Raw genomic sequence first — 19,373 nt, 5'->3', positions numbered from 1 at the left:
TTTGAAACCAAGGTTCGATGGTTCGTGTCCTGGTGTTCGTTAACATTTTTACTTTTTTTAATGAATTTTTCATAATGTTAAAAATTTGCCTCTCTTTTTGTAGTTTAAATTATCTATATAACCCGCCCTCTTGCTATAAATAACGTCAGTTATACAATTATACATATGTCATAAATCACTAAACTGTCAGGGGGTGGGAACTTAAATAATCATAAATCAATCTCTCTATTGAAAAAGATATTATTCACTAATTACAAAATATTAAAAAATTCCTATTTTGCTTGCTTTTTTGTTGTGCATGCTAATAAAACTTATTTTGTTAAAGGAAATTTTATAAGATTTTGTAATAGGAGAACTTGTTATTACACACAAAATATTAATTATGTTAGCCCCACTTTCCTTTATCAATTAATTAATTATTTAGTAAAGGTAAGTATATTACAAGCATAAGTATTACATCATATGTACATACATATATAATTTAATTAATATGATTTTTCATGAAAATTTAAAATATGTTTTTTAAATAAATAAATAAATCAAAATCATTATATATTTTAAATTTTGTTTTATTTTTTAAATTTTCTATCCTATGTTTTCTTTCAGAAGAAAATTATCAAATAATTCATTATTTAGTAAAGGTAAGTATTAAATTAATTATATGATTATAAATAAGCCGGATACCTGTGTGGGTATAGCACTTGCCTAAGAAACAAAAGTACGCTGGTTCATATCTTGGTAGAGCTAACATTTTTACTTTTAAATTAAATGAATTTTTCCTTATGTTAAAAATTTTCCCCTCTTTTTATAGTTTAAATTATCTATATAACCCGCCCTCTTGCTATAAATAACGTCAGTTATAAATATGTCATAAATCACTATTCTGTCAGTGGGTGGGAATTTAAATCATGTTCTCCTTTTATAAAATATTAAAAAATTTGCACAAAAATGGCTTGGTTACGCTAAATTTGAAACTTTTTAATAGGAGAACATGTCATATAGTTTATCTCACTCATATTCTCCTATTACAAAATATTAAAATTTGTATTTGTAAAATTAAGCTCCGCGATCTTAGCACCTCATGTGCGGAATTTCGATTGACCAATTATACCATCTGAAAGGTCAGAAATTGGTCATAAAAGGTCAGTTGGTCTCATTAATTGGTCAGCATCAGAAAATTTTTTATTAAAGATTGAAAAAACTCCACCTATGCGCGATCGGGAAGCATTCGCTGATAATTGGTCAGCTAATATAAATAATTAATTGGTCAGTTTAATTTTATATTATATTTATATATTATATTCAAAAAATAAATAATATAATTTCGAAAAAATTTTCATCTTTTTCAACATTTGTACTAGGAGAACATAAGTGGGAATTAGTAGTTCCTGATAAGGAGAAAGGTGAGTGTTTTCACCCCGAAAGTCTAAAATTTTATTTTGGCAGAAAGTTATTGGTCTGCCCACTAGAGGTCACACTCACCAAACACGGGTGTGCAGACCACTAACTTTCTGACTTACGAGGTGACAACAATTACCTTGCTATCAGGTACTACTTATTCCGTCCGTCCTTGATGTTCTCCTAGTAGAAATGTGAAAAAAATTGAAGTTTTTGAACGAAAAAAAACTAATTTTTTCATCATTTACTAGGCAAACATGCTGTGGTGGAAATTTGAAAAAAAATGAAAATTAAAATCAGATTTTGCTTAAAAGATTTAATGAACTTTTTTTTAATATATGTCCTCACCTAGTTTCGAACCAAGGGACTATTTATTCGAAGTCAGATACGCTAACCATTATACCATTAGGGCTCTGTTATTCGTATTAATAAATAATTATATTCATATTTTCGACTTTCTTAAATTATAACAAAAAGTAAAACTCATTTTCGGAAAATTTTGAGTAGTATTATTACAAAAAAAAATGGCAAACGAAGTTTGAAATACTTACCTATCGTGAAGTTCGAAATACTCACCTATTTTTAACTGAAATAATATTGTATAGCTACAGAGAGATGGGGAAAAATAAAATAAAAACAGGGTTTGAGTTTTCAACTTTATTTAAATGAAATCAAAATACATAAAAACTATTTACGAATTACTTGCACATAATTCCATATAATTAATTTCATCTTGAAAAAATTTTTTTGCATCAACTTTTTTATACAAACCAAATACCACACAAAAATAAAATGAAAATCCAAAAAGAATATTACGTATTTACAATCCAACTTCTTTATCTCACCTATATTTTATAAGAATTTGTTTGTACCTTTACTAAAAAAAAATTAATTAGTTAATTAATAATTTTGTTCTGAAAGGAAAAATGGGATAGAATAAAATAAAACAAAATTTAAAATATATAACGATATTTATTTATTTATATTAATTTGAAAACGTTATCCCGAAAATTGATTTTTTACTATATAAAATAACCATTATTATTATTCATTCAAATTTTTTATAGGTGATATATGTACAAATATATATAATACAAGTGAAAACAAACAATTGACTGAGTTAATTGTTGAAATACCATGCATAGTCAGTGTTGATTTATTTATCACATTACACATACAAACATGTGACACATACATAACTGATAATCAAGTATAGTACCTATTATAAAATTTCCGCCTAATTGGCGCCCTCACGAGTAAACAGTGATGTTTATGAAAAAAAAATTTTACATTTAAACTTTTGTTCTATCTCTAACGGTTTGAATTTATTTGACGATTGGGCGAGTAATTTCCGACATATTACGTATCGTTTACGAGAGCAATTTTAAGCGATGTCAAGCGATATTTTGGAAACTATTAATCGATTTAGTTTGTATATTCTTTACATATATTTAAAAATTTGAGACCTATGATAAAAAGCTATGTCGTAATTAATGCTGTATGCTGTATTTTGTAATCGTATATTTACGCAAAATGTTTTTTACGTTATTTAAAACTAATTAGTACAAAGTTGATGTATCTTTATGAAACGCAAGTAAATTATTGAAATGTATGTACATATGTTCTTAAAAGGTACGGAACGCAAATATTGTAAACAATTTTGCCTTTCTATACGAATAGTTGATTTCTATGATTTGAAAATCATTTGAATTTAGTTACTAGTTATTTTTGTTTTCCAAGTTTATTTACAAATAATAAATAAAAAATTTCTCATCAAAACACAAAAATTTGATTATAATAATTTTATTAAATAGAAAAACATATCAGCACATTAATTAGTATAATCAACTAGAGTTTAAAAATTAAAGATTGTGCGTTTTTTTTAATGGATATTTATTTAAATCAATTTAATTTTGAAAATTTATATTATAATTTTTTTAGTTGATATCGTTTTGGCGGATATTTTCTACATTTACGAAAAACACGAAAAGTAATGGTTTAGAACAATTTTACTATTATTGAATTAATTTAAAATACGGTATGTTGTTTGAATTTATATGAAAGATCTTTTTAAAACGATTTTGAATCATTTAAAAACATTTGTGATTTTTATTCAAATTATATCATAAATACATATTTCGAATATATTTTCTGTATTATATAATGTGTAGGTAATTATATAATCTATTTAGATTGTACAATATTATTTAAAAAAACAAGACTGCATAATTGTTTTTGATTATTAGTTATTGAATGGGTATGCCAATATGTTCTTTTTAAGTCCTGGTGTCATCGTATAAATGTCGCGCTTTAAGTCGAAAACTATCTCCTGTAAATTTGGCAAATGTTATAATAGAGTAAGAGTCAGCGCCTGCCAGACATACGTTAAAGTATAAAAGCTGAAATTTTTTTTGCGTATTCTCACTGGTGTAGGGAACAATCTTTGGGGGTTACAAACCTTGACTAACGGTGCCTTCGGTAGGTATCAGGTAATCAGGGGCCCAGTACCCGAGCTCTATCACGTTAAAGTATAAAAGCTGAAATTTACATAGAGTGTTCAAATGACCATTTTAAGTCAATATTGAAAAAGACAGACCAATCCGAAGGGGCTAACACTTTCCCAGACGCGGTAGAAGGTCAAATGCACAAAATACACTATGAACTTATTTGACTGCAAGAGTTATTTTATTATTTAAATATGTTCAGTATCACGTATTGAATGTAAATGCACAAAATCCTTACGAAAATATGCGGGGGAAGTGCCTCCATTTTAAGAAAAACCATTTTAGGCTATATCTCCATAATCGTGCGCTTTAGACCAAAAATGGTAATAACATTTATTGTAGACAATTAAATTATCTACCTTTTTGTAAACTGACTTTTTTTTTTATCACTAACCGTTTATGACTTATACGACTATGACGATTTAGTTATTGACTATTTGACCGATATGTCTTCTAATGTTAGTTTAAACAAGAAAATGATAATAACTTAACTTTTTAATCTACAAATTTCCTATTGGCAATGTGAGGTAATAGACCTCACTCTAAAATACAATATTGGGGCCATCCTTAATGAAATTCAAATGTTTGGATTTAGTCTAAGCCTAGCTTATTTTTACGACGATATTACTGTATTATTAATGTTTGATTAATTTAAAGATCACAATGGTTGAAGTAGCCGAAGATTCATTTTCAAGACAAAAGAAAGATATAGAAGAAAAAAGAGAAAATTATCAGCGCTTTGTTAATAAATTCAAATCAATGACTTGGAAAGAAATAAATGAAGACTTTGTAAATAATCATCCCCATAAATATTTTGAACAAGTTAAACAATTGAATGTACCTTTTAAAGTTAAACTTGAGTTAATGGGAAAATATTTTCAACAACAAAAAGAATTAATGCAAGGACAACAATATTCATCTCCAATTGAACTTCAGATTGGTTCTCCAATTAATACTGGTAGCACAGTGTTAGATAAAAATACACCAAACAATGATAACAACACGAGTTCACCATCGTTTGAGGTAACTCGATCAGGACGGATTACTAAAAAACCAGCATATTACCAAAAGGATGTTGCTGAAAAATTTGATGATTTGAAAATAAAATCTTCCAGAAAGCCGTACGAAAAAAAAGAAAATAATGAGAAACTATCAGAACCTAAAAAAGAACCTAATAAGGCTGTTCGAGGTGTATTATCAAAACATGAACAAAGTCGTAATGCACTTTTTGATAGTTTATTAATGGATGATAATAAATTAGATCTAAATAATAGTGAAGAAAAATCGAATGAAAATTGCAATTCAATAAAAACAATTGTAAAAAGAAAACATGAAGACGTTCAAGAAATTGCTGATAAAAATGACTTAGATGATTTTCAATCGAAAATACCTACTCCAAAAAAACATAAAGCAAATCGATTCTTTAAATCTAAAAATCTAATTGAAGATAAAGATACTATTGTTTGTGATAGTAGTGATAATGAAGATCCTAAGTTAATAGAAATGCCAGTACATACTAAGTCACAGACATCGGGTCAGTCGTCAAAAGTAGAAACACAACTTGATCCTTTAAAATTTGGTCGAGTGTCACCTCCTGTAGTTCCCAAGCAAAGAAAAACTTTTACTAAAACGAATGTTAAACAATCTGAAATTGTTTGCCCAATATGTAATATATATTATCCTAAAAACGAAATTACTGTAAGTATTTTTTTTATGTTTTCAAGATAATGTATTTTTTATTATTTCCTTGTACAAAGAAAAAATTCGAAATCAAAACAAATATTCAATTCGGACATCCCTCCCTGATGGAAATATTTGTCTGAAAGGGTCTTGAGATAAAATTAAAACTTCTGTACTCCTTTCAAGATATGTTTGTTGCAAATTTTTGATCAAAACAACAAAATAATCTTTATTTTCGTCAGTAACGAAGTTTCGGAAAAAAACCCGTACTTTTTTTTCCAAACGCTTATATATCGAAAACGGATGAGATTTGGTGAAAATTGTCAAGGTGCTTATAATCCAAAATCCAATAAATTTTTAAACGTTACACCAGCTCCCATGAAAATTTACTTGCTCGAAGTCGATTCTTGGGTCAAATGCTTTATTCTCTCGATTAATAACAATAATATTGTAGGAAACATCAGCTGGTGGACAAATAAATCTACGCACAAATCAAATATGTGTGGTCAAATAATATTTATCTGAGAGATCAACAACAGAGATCTTCTGCATTTTATTATTGTTACGATTGATTTTTTTTGTGTACAAGGAAGCCGAACTTTTTCTAACGCGATTCTCTTCGTTTTGGCATTACGAAAATTTAGTTCAAATCTAATTCGCAAGGACACAAAACACTTTTCACTGACATCTGCTAAAGTCGATACACATATTTTATGACAATTGAGGTCTTTCTAAAATTTATAAATTCTGCAAAAATTACATATTTACGAAAATCAGTTTTATATGATATTAGATTAGACTGGCAGTTGAGAAAACAAGAAAATCAAGCCTATAATAGAGAATTTTCATGAAATTTAAATTTGGTTCAAATATTATTATTCTATAACTTTAATGACTGGACATTTCAACTAAACCATTATTTTAGTAATTAATATCTTTTTAATTACTTAAAATTAATTATTTAAAGTACAAATTCAGTGAGGGCATTTAAAAATTTCTAAAACAGAAATTCAAATTTTTATACGGACGTGGCATCATAGTACGGGCTTGTCAAATTTGTTGACATACTGTATGATATTAATTACTTACATTTTATATGGTATTTCATTAAATTATACTATTCTACGGCTTTGTATTAGAAATCTTAATAATAACGAGTGTAAATTCTGTGTTGTAAATTCATTTTTTTAAAGTATAAATTATACATTGAACTGTCGCCAATTGACAGATCACGTACTTAAACGTCATCAATAGACAGCGCCAAAAAACTGCGTTTAAATATCTCAAAATTATAAAGTAATTTAAATATTTTTTTACACTTAAATATAGCATTTTTAAGCAGAATTTTTATATTTTTTACTTTGTTATAACGGTGTAAACAATGAATTAAAAATATTTAAAAAAAATACATGAATATTCCCTATTTAATGTCGAAATGGGAAGAATCGCGGTTGGCAAATGTAACTCTTCGAGTAAAATTTTTTTGTTAAATTAACCGTATGATTTATGTTTTAGACACACGCTTCAAGTTGCATCAAATATAGTTAGTTTAAATAGAGATAGCCCAGAAGAAATCAAGAAAACTTTTTGTGTCTATGTCACTTTAAATTAAAAATTGAAAATCCAGTATTAAAAAAATGGACCATTTTTTTTTTTATAAACATGTTTTTCAATACAAAAAATAATTTGATATTGTTGATCAATTTCATCTTCGTCTTTGGAAAAATATTTTCTTAATTTTATGGATATGTTGTGATTATGGTAAGAATTTTAATGTAAAAAAAAATCGATTTTGTTGTTAATATTACGCCAGTCAAATTCTACATTAAAATCGCAAAACGCGATGTAAAGCTGCTGTTTTGGTATGCTATTTGAACCCCTTAGGGTAGTGTGAAACTACATTTTGCAACCAAAATTTCCTACTTCTTTCAGTTTTTTACGTATTACGCAGGTAGCACAACTTTTTTTTGCTTGCAAAACGTAATTTCACATTCCCCTAAGAGATCCAAATAACATAGCTACAAATTTTCATCTCTCTATTTTTTCATCTTCTCTATTTTGGAGAAAATGGACACCAAAGTTTTGTCTTAATTTGCCCCGTCACAAGAAAACAATGATGTTTACGAAAAGTTGTTTATTTTTGTATAAGGAACATTTTTATATACTGAAATTTTTGTTCTAACGGTTTAAGATAAGCAAAATTTAAAATTTTAACATTTCTGAAAACCATTTTTCAAGCATGAAATCAATCCATTTTTCAACCATCAAATCAATCCATTTTTCAAGTATTATATCTCAAAAACTATTAGACATACGGAGCTGTGAGGTGGCTTAAATTGTTTCAAATTTAATATACTTTCAAAATAATAGCAACTAATGACAAAAGCTCATAGTTTTTTAATTAAACTGCAAAAACTGAAAAAGTCCGAAAATTTTGCAGTTTGTCATGGATTACGCAGGTAGCACAACTTTTTTTTTATAGTCAAATGTTGTGAACTACGTGATCCAAATAACATATAAAAAAATCAGCTTTACATCGCGTTTTGGTCTTTTTTTTGTAAGATTTTACTGGCGTAAATTCTCTAAAAGGAAATAGTAAGAAGCTTTATGAAACATGAATGCGGAGCTAATTTAACCACGTATACATGCCTCGAAAATTCAAAATATTCCGTTTAATGTTAAATTTTTAATATTTTAGTACTAAATGGGGGCTATGCCGAATAGATTTTTGTTCGGAGCATTTTTTTCGTAAAATGGATACATTAAATAGAAATTGAATGTAAAAAACACTCCATAATAAAAATGTTGAGCAGCAATTTCTGCCAAATATTCGTTTTCAACAAGTTTTTGATTGTTTTATAAGGAACAACTTTCTAATTTTGTTTTTCTAACAGTAATTTAAATGTGGCATTGTCGATTTAATAATAATAGAGAATTTTTATACAGGGTGGTCTAAGACACAGGAGTATAATTTTCATTAATTAAATCAAAAGAATCAATTTCTTAATCGAAGATATTCAACCCAAAATTTTATTTTATATTAAAATTCTTATTTTTATGTTATAATTATTTGAAAGCGCAAATTTTTATAAAAAATATACGGGGTGCAACTTACCCAACCAATATTATTATTGTAAAAAACATTTTGCGAAAGTATTTGGAGAAATACGAAAATAACTCGGATAAATTGACACTCAAAGTCCGGAAGATATTTTTCGAAGATAAATACAGGAATGAAAGCAGAAAAGTCATCGAAATTCTTTTATTGATTTTTTTAAAATTTTACCAAAGATGTCCATAACAATGAGGTGCGCCAGTTTTATTTACAAAGAGTCTAATCCATAAAACTGAAGGATGAACATTTGTTTTTAGCACCCCTATTGTTTATTTGGGTACAACATTGGATAAAATTTTAAAAATAAAATGAAAGTCTTTCAGTATCTTTTTTTACTTTAGGTTCTCTTAAAAGTTTGATTTATGATAAAATTACTGAGGCTATTCGAATACATGGAAAGTGTTTTTTTGGAAGGTTTCTATAATAGAAGTGGCATTTTTATGAAATAATATCCTTCTTTTTCTCCAAATCTTAAAGTTACACTCGGTATAATATTTATTAATAATGTAAGCAGTACTAAAAGCTAAATAAAATAAGTAGTACTAAAAATGAACTTATAAAAAAAAAAAAACAACAGCAGTATCACAAAGTTTTTACGAGAACATCCTAACAATCATCGCGTTTAGATCAACTCAGGCTGACAGACCATTTCAACAATAAATATTTTGCAAAAAAATTTTTATTAAAGAAAATATTTTAAATTCATGGATTTAAGAATTTTTTCAAAACTTTGTGATGCTAATGTTTAAAATTCGTTTATGTTAGAGGAAAATATATTTTGTTTAATAAATTTTGAAAATTTTGTTAATTAGTTGTTTTTTTTAAAATACTTTTCATCATTTTATACCTATCGATTATATGCATGGGCGTCGCCAAGAGGGGCAGTTGTCCTTCCTTATAGAATTACAAAAATGATTCAATGATTAGCTTAGCTAAACTATAATATAAAATTCGCTTAGCTAACGCAGCTCCAGCGCTACGAATTTTTTCCCCAATATTTTAACTTGAATAACTTTTCAAAATTTTAATTAATGATGTACTAATCTGTTTGGTAGAGGTTTCTCAGCCATTTTTTTTTATTGATTATATTAAAGAAAACTGCTCATCATATATAGTCAAATGCAATATTTTTAGTAATGCACCACTAGTAAACTCAACCGCTCTCAGATGCCAGATATTCCTTCCTATCTAATTTCAAACACAAAATAAATATCCAAAATTCAACCATCTTTTTGCGTAACGTTGCAATCTCTTATACTAAAACTCGATTCTCATTCACCCAAAAGAGGAAGATCATTCAAATTTCACCTTAAATAAAGCATTTGAACTTATTTTCCACCTGAATCTGGAGCATCCTTTTCCAGACTCCTTGGTGGTTCATTATGTGCCTATTATTAAGTACTGTTGTTTAAAATGCAATTTTGCCATCTTATGCGCAAAAAGCTAGACACATCCATGAATAAAATGATTCAAATATCGATTCGTAGTGTGAAAGACAACTAGTTTATTGGATTCTCGTCATGGGAATGAGACTTTACATTTTAGACAAAAAAAATTGTCATAAAAGATGTCAAAATCATTTTTTACAAAATTCCTTTAAAATATATTTATTAATAAAAACAATATATATTAATAAAAAAAAGAGAATTATAATTTTTTAAATTTTTTCTTATGTATTTTATTATCATTTTCCTTAGATTCTAATTCATCATGGCCATTTTGTAGACCATGTTTTCGTTTTCCACTTTTTTTCTTATGTGCGTTATCTTTTACAACACTATCTTCTGCATTATCTTCCTCATTTTCTTCTTCTTCTACTTCGTTTGTAAATTTTGATACACCATCAAATGCAATATTTTCTAAACCTTCCTCCATTGCTTGCATACGTAACAGTTTTGTTTGTTTTTTTAAGATTCGTAAATCTTTCCTTTTTGATTTTGCTTTTTGTCGCTGTTTCTTTAACTGTTTTTTATCATTTTTCGTGTTTGTTTCACTGTCACTAAAAAAAGAACAAATTAATTAAAAACTATTTTATCACAATAAGTTATGGTTAATTGTAGATAAGTATATTAAAATTCCTATACACACTATCGAAATAGCAATTCTTTAATATCGATGGGTTTTTGGGCACGCACGTTTGTTTATTTATGCTTTACGGATTATTAATTTTAGTTTACAATTTTCTTTTGATTCGTGACCTCATGAAAATATGATCAAGTGAATTTTTTTTCTGTTTGACGAGTATCATTTAATTTAAGGGAGCCGTAAAAGTTATACATAAAGAATTGAAATAAAATACAAAAATTGGTTATTATTTTTTATTCAACAACCCAATTGGGACTAAACTATGAAACATAAATACCTTAAAACATTATCATTTCCATTAACCAATGAATTTCCATTTTCTAATTCCTTTGTCACAACTCCGTTGCCATTTTGTTTAGCGCTATTTGTCATTGTTACTTTCGATATACCCAATACCGCACATAATTTATGATACGCTTGTTTAGAAACTTTTCCTAATTTTACATTACTTCGGTAAGTTGTGACAGCTTTACCAATTTGTTCCCAATTGATAACACTTGGTGTACGACGTTGTTTATGTAAATTATGTATAATAAACAATAACGTCATTAACAAACATACGAATTTCTCTTTGCAATCTTTTGGATTTTGTGCTAAATTCTCTAAGAGCGTAATCGTTTGTTCACCAATTTTTTTCTCAAATTCATTACATTTCGATAAATCCTGTATTAATCGTTGATTTTTATAAAATGTTATTAAAAAGGTTAACGCTTGATGACGACGAAATGGTCGCATTTGTGAATTAAATGCATAATCGACTAATAATGGTACCAACGACCAATTATTTTCCCAAACTAGTTGTAAAGTTTCAACAAAAAATATACTTGGCAATAGACAATCACGTTTTTCAAAATATAATTTTAAACATTCTATAACTAAATTATTTATTGATAAATTTATTCCGCCAGTATTTTTTTCGAGCAATAAATTTGATTTTATTATAAATATACAACATTTCGTAATAACATCACCCATATCTTTAAATACAGCTGCTGCAATTGAACCTTTATCCAAAAATGATTTTAGTAAATCGGTTAATTGACTTTCAGTTACGTCATTTTTAGTTAAATTTAATTTCTTTAAAGTTGTTAATTTTTTTAACGTAGAACGTAAACGATTTTCTAATGGTTTTTGATGTGAATCTTTTATACTAAATTCTAGTGTACGCAATAAGGGTATCATGATTTCTAAAACATTGCCTAATGTTGGTTCCGAATCTAAATATAAATCGATTAAATCCAAAACACGAACACGGAAATGAGTTAGTGTTTTTTCATCTTTGCTTTGTTTTTTTGATTTTTTATCACCCTTAATATTACGAAATGCTAATGACAAAGCTTTATCCAAGCGTTTGCCCTCCTCTTCGTCAATATCATCTATATCAACAGATTCTTCGTCTGTTTGAATAGCAGCACTTCCAAGTGCTTCTCGTATTGCCATTCGTAATTTATCATTGACCGGCTCATCTTCGTAATCATCAATGTCGGATAAATCACTTTCATCGTCGTTTTTCGAAGATTCGCCATCTTCACTTGTAGCTTCATCATTTCCTGTTTTTCGAAATTTAAAATTAATATTATATGTTTGTTGTTATAATTTTTATTTTAGTTTCTGAGAAGAGACTTTCAAAGCATGGTTTGGAAAATTGGTTAAATATCTTAAACTGAAGCTATTTTGAATTGAATGGGACTTTATACAGCGAGTAATAATCACTTTTTCAGATTTGTAAATCTCATAGTTTAAAAATTACTATTTTTGAAACTCTTGGGACTTATATCTCGATCAGAAAAGATCAGCAAATTTTTTATTCTACTTAAAAACATATTTCCGGTGATACCAATTTTATGAAAATATAAAAAGGATGGAAAATTTTTCACAAAAAGAAGGGATCGTTTTTAAAAATTGTTTGCGGAACTCTAAAAATATTATTTTTCGTATTACCTGCTTCTTCTTCATTATCGTTATCTGATTCTTCATCGTCTGAATCTTGATATAAAAATGGATTATTGTCATTATTTGGATCCAATACATTTAATATTTGATGAATAGCTGTTGTTGATAAATAAGGACACAACTTCGGGAATACATAATTGATAATTCGTCTAAACAAATGATTATTACGTGATAATAAACTTAAGAATAAATCAACTAAAACTTCAACCCAATATGGTTCTCCGTCTTCTGTATTATCGCTAGTCAATAACGTTTCATTCAATGATTTATCACTTTGTTTCGTTTCAGCTCGTTTATAACAACTGTGTAATTCTTCAAGTGTGTTAATCGCTAATTTCTTATCCATAAATAATTGTAATCCCATGTGTAAGATTAATACGTGAAATATAGGTATAACATCACTATTTGTTTTGCTTGCACGTTTTTCTAATTTTTTCACAAGTTTGATCATTTTGTTCCAATGTTCTAAAGCTTCTGCGCTTAATGAATTTCGGAATATTTTATTTTCATCGTTATCTTCAGATATTTTTTCATGTATATAATGAACCAATTGTGATAGTAAATCTTTTAAATCTTGTAGTTTTGATAATTTTTGATCAAGAGCATGATAGAAAATTTCTTTTAGAGCACCTGGAATTTTTATTATTATTATATTAATTTATAAATTCGAAATTGGGTTGGAATATGTTTTGGTGAAAGAAACATCGCTTACTACAGAAATTTTTGAACAGTTGTTAGATTATGCTCTCTAATATAATTAAAAATAATATTGATTTTGATTAAATATTTTCCGAATTTCTTACAAAAAAGATTTAAATTAATTTTGAAAAAAAAAAAAAAAACAGGGTGCCCCTTTTCTTTTATATAGGTACGTAAACATTGAATAAGCTTTGCATTTGTCAACCGATTGAGTTGATTAGACATGTTTTTGAAATATCATTTCAGTAAAATTAACCATGCATGGCTTCACATCAAAACAACTCGGTGATTTAGTGACGCTTTGCATTGAAAAAAATCACTCAGCTGTGTTAACTCAATGTGCATATCGTCGAAAATATCGTGGTCAACAGGTTGTCTGACAACACAATTCGTCGTTTGGTGAGTACGAGACAGTAAGTGATCTTCATAATGCCGTTCATCAACGACCAAGGCGTTTCAACAAACTGGTTGAAGCGACCAGAGAGTGTGATGTCCAGAACCCAAAAGTGTCGAATCGTCACCAAACAATTGTTCGAATGGTTGACATTGAACCTGATTTTAAGAAAAATTTGGATGACCGACGAGGCTCATTTTATTGGCGGCGTTAATAAGCAAAATTGCCGCATTTGGGGAAAGGAAAATCCAGACGAGATGATTTAAACGCTATTGCCCAAAAAGTGATTGTTTGATCCAAAACAGAACAAAGGGTGGAATTTGTTTTGAATAATAGAAGCGGCCACTTGATTGATGTTTTACTTAAAAAATAGCCAAAATAAAATAAAAATATCTCTTATACAGATATCAGATTTTTTTAAAAAGTTATTCAATGTTTACAAACCGACGTAAAAGATGGCAAACCCGTTATTTTTTTAACCCCCGAACCAAAAAGGGAGGTTATATAAGTTTTACCGCTATGTGTGTGTGTGTGTCTGTCTGTGGCATTGTAGAGACTAAACGGATCAACCGATTTTGATTTTTTTATTTCGTTTGAAAGGTAATTTAATGGAGAGTGTTCTTAACTATGCTTCAAGTGCGGGTTTAGGATTCCGTATCCAAAACAATTTAAGAATAAGCGATGATCTTCCAAATCGGTTCAGTTTGGAGAAGGTTCTAAGAAAAAAGGTAATTTAATGGAGAGTTTTTTTTTTAGATATGTTATATTTTTCGGTAATTGAAATGGAAAAATTGAAAATAAATGACTTTGGAAATTTTAAAATATAAAATATAAGAAATTACCTGCTAACTCTATCCCCATTTGACCATCAACAGGATTCAATAAACTAACATCCAATAAAAATTTGATTTGTTCAAATCGCCATTCATTTTCTTTTTGTACCGTTGGATGACTTAACAATCTATTCAATGAATGAGCTGCATCCACCCGCTCAATATTTAACCATACATCATTAGGATTTTCCTCATTTTTCGGTATACTTGCCGTTATAACATTTCTATATACTTTTGATAATTTTTTCACGCCTTCCGTGTTTAAATTCGTCACAATTTGTTGAATGATTTTTGTGTTTGTAATTTTTTCAAACATAAAATTACCCGGTGTAAATAATAATTTTTTTAATATTGTTATCTTGATTTTTGATTTAATTGATGAATCTGATAGCTTTGTATTTAAAGTTGTCATTAAAGCTCCAAATTGTATATTAATATCATCATCTTTTCTATTCTTAATTGTTGGTAAGATTTTAATACAATTTCCGATTAGATTTGGTAATAATAATTCAGAAATTTGTATCGGTTCTTCGATGTCTTCTAATATGTAATTAATGATTGCTAAACTGATTATCAATTTATTACGATTATATTTAATTATTTGTGTATTTAAAACGGTACAGAATTTTTGAAGATATTCTGATTTTACTATTTTTTTCGTTATTAGTTTATAAAATGGATGTTTTAATGTTATCAACATGGGTGTATTCTAAAATTAAAATAACAATCATAAATTAGTAATTTTTCTTCAACAAAGCTTTCGTGGGCAACGGCACGAATATAAGTTATTCTACATTTAGGAGGACATTTTTTACAGGTCTTAAATTTGACCAAGACTTTCAGGATAGTTAAACATTCAACTTATCTTCTTATAAGATAAGACTAGGAATAGTCCGCAGGACAGCACTGTTTGTTAAATGATTAATACATACTTAAACTTCGTATGTGGCTTCTTTGCGACGAGTCTACCAAACTTTCTTTTTTCGAAAGTTCTTAGTTTTCAAATGAGCATGATAACGTCATTTTTCAGTTATTGATTTGAAAAAACGCAGCAGAGAATTCGTTGGACACTATGATATCTTGCTAACATTAATAATTATTAAACAATATTTTGTCCAACAAAAATACCGCACCGATAAGCTTGTCTACCACTTCAGAAATGCCGTACTTTAGTGTTTTTGTTTTACAATACATACATAGTTCATTTTTGCCGAATTGTTTAACAATTATTAATGTTATCAAATGGTCATAGTGCCCGACAAATCCCTGCTGTGTTTTTCAGATCGATAGCTTAAATATGACGTTATCATGCTCATTTGAAAACGGAACACTTTTGAAAATTCGTAGAATGTCCAAAAAGAAGCCACTCACGAAGATTTAAGTATGTGTTGATCATTTAACAAAAAGGGTGATGTCCCGCAGACTATAACAAACGAATTTTGTTGGAAACATTTTTTCGAAAACCTAATAAATTCGGAAGGAGAAGCAAAAATCATATAAAAACTTTAATATCCAAAATCGGCCACTGTTAAAAAAACTCTCAATTTTTTTTTTCAACTATCAACAATTTTGGAAATCAGCTATTATGCCAGAAAATACAATAATATTATTATGAAATTATTTTTCGTACCATTAAAAGTTCACATATATTCTGTACTGATTCGGCATCAATGATTTCTGAAGTTCCAAGTTTATTTTTCAACAGTTTGCTTTTAATACAATGCGGAAACTTGTCACGTGAAATTATTAAAAACCATAAAGTATCCAACCGTTGATCACTCCAAGGTAATAAAACTTCTTCTTGCATTAATGGCCAAATTACTTCTTTAAAAGTCTCTTGAGTAGTCTAAAAAAACAAAATTTTGTCACAAAAATATATCGAACAGAGCGAAATTGGTTGGTATATCGGTATATTTGAAATTCTAATCACTCTAAATACATAAGGCCATTGACCGGGATACTAAAGATTAACAATTTTTCCGCATTAAAGAGATTATTTCCTTTGACTAAAGTATTTCAAGGTAGTTTTCATTAAAATAAATCTGTAAGAATAATTGTGGTTTCGATTGTCAATTTTGGTAATTTTTCAATACTCGTGCCTAGTGTTTTTTTATACCAAAGGCTGAAAACAGAATAATAAAATTTGCTTCTCTTCTGGTGCTCGTAGTGTCTATTGACACCATTCACGGATCAATACTATCCTTCATGTAATTGGTTGTCCGGGCATGTTAGATACGGTTGGTCATGCTTTTAATAGGGTCAGGTTGTTACGGGTCTGAGGGTTTCTTGGTTAACCCTGTGATTGCCGGATCTCTAATAAAATAGGATCGCGGATGCTGTCAATAGCAACATCAATTAAATAAATACAACTTAAATGGTTCTAAAAAGGGAAAATTTTAAAAATCACATATTTGTATACCACTTAACAGTACATGAAAAAAAAAAATTTTTGATTTAAAAAAAATTTGTTTAGGACCATTTCGACAACAAAGAAATCGTTTTGAATTTCTTCAACATTAATTACACAGGTCTGCGACTAAAAAACTGCAGAGGATTTTTTTACATTTTCTTATAGATTTTGACCTCCCAAAAACAGGAAAACGATTCAAAACATTCTATCATAGGTTTTCATAGATATTAGTAATAACATAAACTAATTTTAAAGTAGTATTTTATAGTAATATTTTATAAAACTAGTCTTAAAGTAGTACTATTGCACAATAAAAATAAATTAGCTTCGCTTCCAATGGATCTGTGCATATGGAAGAAAACTAACTAACAATTTGGCCATTACCCTGGAAAGAATCAAATATCAGGACCATCAATGGATGGTTTGTGGGGACTTTAAAATACTCGGGCTGCTTTTGGCTCAGCAGGCAGGCTATACTAAATACCCATGCCTCTTATGCTTATGAGATAGTAGAGTCAGAAAACAGCACTGGACTAAAAGTAATTGGCCACTCCGAGAAACTTTAAAACCTGGGGAGAAAAATGTTATCAATACTACTTAGGTGTCGCCAGAAAAAGTTTTATTGCCACTTCTCCATATCAAATTGAGGTTGATGAAACAATTTGCAAAATCGCTGCAAAAGGAAGGAGACTGTTTTAAATATTCACTGGCCCCGACATAAGAAGGCTTTTAATTGACACCCTCTTTGTGGAAAGTATGATTGGCAAGGAAAAAGAAGCTTGGGTATCGTTCAAGGTTGTAGTGCGAAAGTTTTTGGGAAATATTAAGGATCATGACTACAAAACCATTGTTCAACTAGCAGATACGAAGCTCAAGGCTGCAAGATAAGCCTGAAGGTCCATTTTTTACACTACCATACAGAATATTTTCCTGAAAACCTGGGAGCTTACAGTGAAGAACAGGAGGAGCGGTTTCACCAGGATGTCCGCGATATCGAGAGATGGTACCAAGGAAGATGGGATGTTACCATGTTTGCAGGCTACTGTATAATTTTTAATAAACGAGTGCTTTTATCAATTTTTGTGTTTGAATTTGCAAAAAAACCTTACGTGATAGAAAAAAAACTTCTGAAATCAGCGCATTCTAAAACATATAATTTAGTAAAAATATCTCATGCAGCTGGCAACAAAATATTTTTTGCAGGCCTGTGTTATTTACATTTTTTACCTTATTTTTGCGTTTTAATTCATTTAAAAAACACTATAAAGTAAACCTTAACGATCTTATAGTAAAAATTACAAAATTATAAATTTCGGACTTCGATATCTCTTACTGTTCTCTTTACTTTGGTAACTTATAGAAATTCAGGAAGAGATAAAGAATTGAAAGTATGTTGAATTTTTTCAAGTAAATATACGTACAATTTCAACTAGTGATATTAAAAATGAATAAGAAGCCAATGATAAAAAACTTCGTTGCTTCCCGGCAGTAATTAAAATCTGTACTAATTCTTTTTGATCATTTTCTGGGAAATTTGTGAACAATCCAGATTTAATAATTGCACCTGTAGATAATATTTGTCCCATATAAAGATCAGCTTTTTCCTAAAAAAGAAAAATAATTTTCATGTGATACTTTTCAATATTTAACTGATTAAATATATATATTTACACTTTTGGAGCCGCCTCCACTGTTTTCAAGTTGTTTCTTAATAGCATTAAGTATTTTATCAAAAGGTATTGATGAAGTACTTAATAATGCAACTAAGGTCGTATAAAATCCTTTACGAGCGTTAACACGGGACGTTCCAATCCCTTTAAATAGTCGACCGACAACATAATCAAACTCTTTTTCACTCTAAAAAATAAAAAAAAAATAAATTTGAAAAAAAATTTTGAGGTTAGATAAAAATACATGCTCGTGGTTTTTTATAAAAAAAAACAATTGAGTTTACCTTGTCATTATCCTGAGGCTCTGACAAGTGCTTTAATAAACGTGTTCCACCTTCAATTCGTTGTCGATCTGTGTCTCTCGTTAATTCTGTGAAGGAATCTAATATTGTAGATTCCATAATCTTATTTTTAAATTTTTGTTGCATATCGGTGCTCGCCATGTGGCTCCCTTCAATCTCCATTATAAACTGACATGAGTTTCAGCAAATAAAAATTTTACTGAATTCAATGTGTATGTTTGTAATTGTGATGGGTTACCAAAATTTAAAATATACTTTTTAATTATTAAAAAAAATTCAAAACCCAATGCAAATGAATAATTCTGTTACGTTTTGTCCAGTGTTTGTTTA

The 19,373-nt window shown here is 28.6% G+C and overlaps 2 protein-coding genes across 3 annotated transcripts; one reads left to right on the top strand and one right to left on the bottom strand.

Annotated features, from left to right (window-relative positions):
* The first annotated feature begins 3,170 nt into the window (after positions 1-3,170).
* LOC123301671 lies at positions 3,171-8,480 on the top strand. 2 transcript variants are annotated; one of them, XR_006535445.1, is made up of 5 exons: positions 3,171-3,269; positions 3,340-3,436; positions 4,560-5,600; positions 7,098-7,343; positions 8,281-8,480. XR_006535445.1 is itself a non-coding variant. In XM_044884517.1 (4 exons), exons 3-4 carry the CDS (start codon positions 4,566-4,568, stop codon positions 7,128-7,130), a joined length of 1,068 nt encoding a protein of 355 aa, XP_044740452.1. In that variant the 5' UTR covers positions 3,171-3,269; positions 3,340-3,436; positions 4,560-4,565; the 3' UTR covers positions 7,131-7,676. The 2 variants fall into 2 exon arrangements, 1 of the variants encoding a protein (XP_044740452.1); XM_044884517.1 differs by lacking the exon at positions 8,281-8,480 and having other exon boundaries at positions 7,098-7,676.
* Positions 8,481-10,368: 1,888 nt separating this feature from the next.
* Positions 10,369-19,373, bottom strand: LOC123301103 (myb-binding protein 1A; the record flags this gene model as incomplete). The annotated part of the gene is made up of 8 exons (XM_044883833.1): positions 19,026-19,373; positions 18,743-18,928; positions 18,493-18,675; positions 16,292-16,507; positions 14,671-15,370; positions 12,724-13,365; positions 11,060-12,332; positions 10,369-10,696 (listed from the first exon to the last, which is right to left on the bottom strand). Coding segments are annotated over exons 1-8 (3,708 nt in total), but the record flags the coding sequence as incomplete, so codon positions are not given.

Source organism: Chrysoperla carnea, chromosome 5 (genome assembly GCF_905475395.1).
Source record: "Chrysoperla carnea chromosome 5, inChrCarn1.1, whole genome shotgun sequence".
Lineage (NCBI taxonomy): Eukaryota > Metazoa > Arthropoda > Insecta > Neuroptera > Chrysopidae > Chrysoperla > Chrysoperla carnea.
This window is presented reverse-complemented; position numbering and strand designations above follow the sequence as displayed.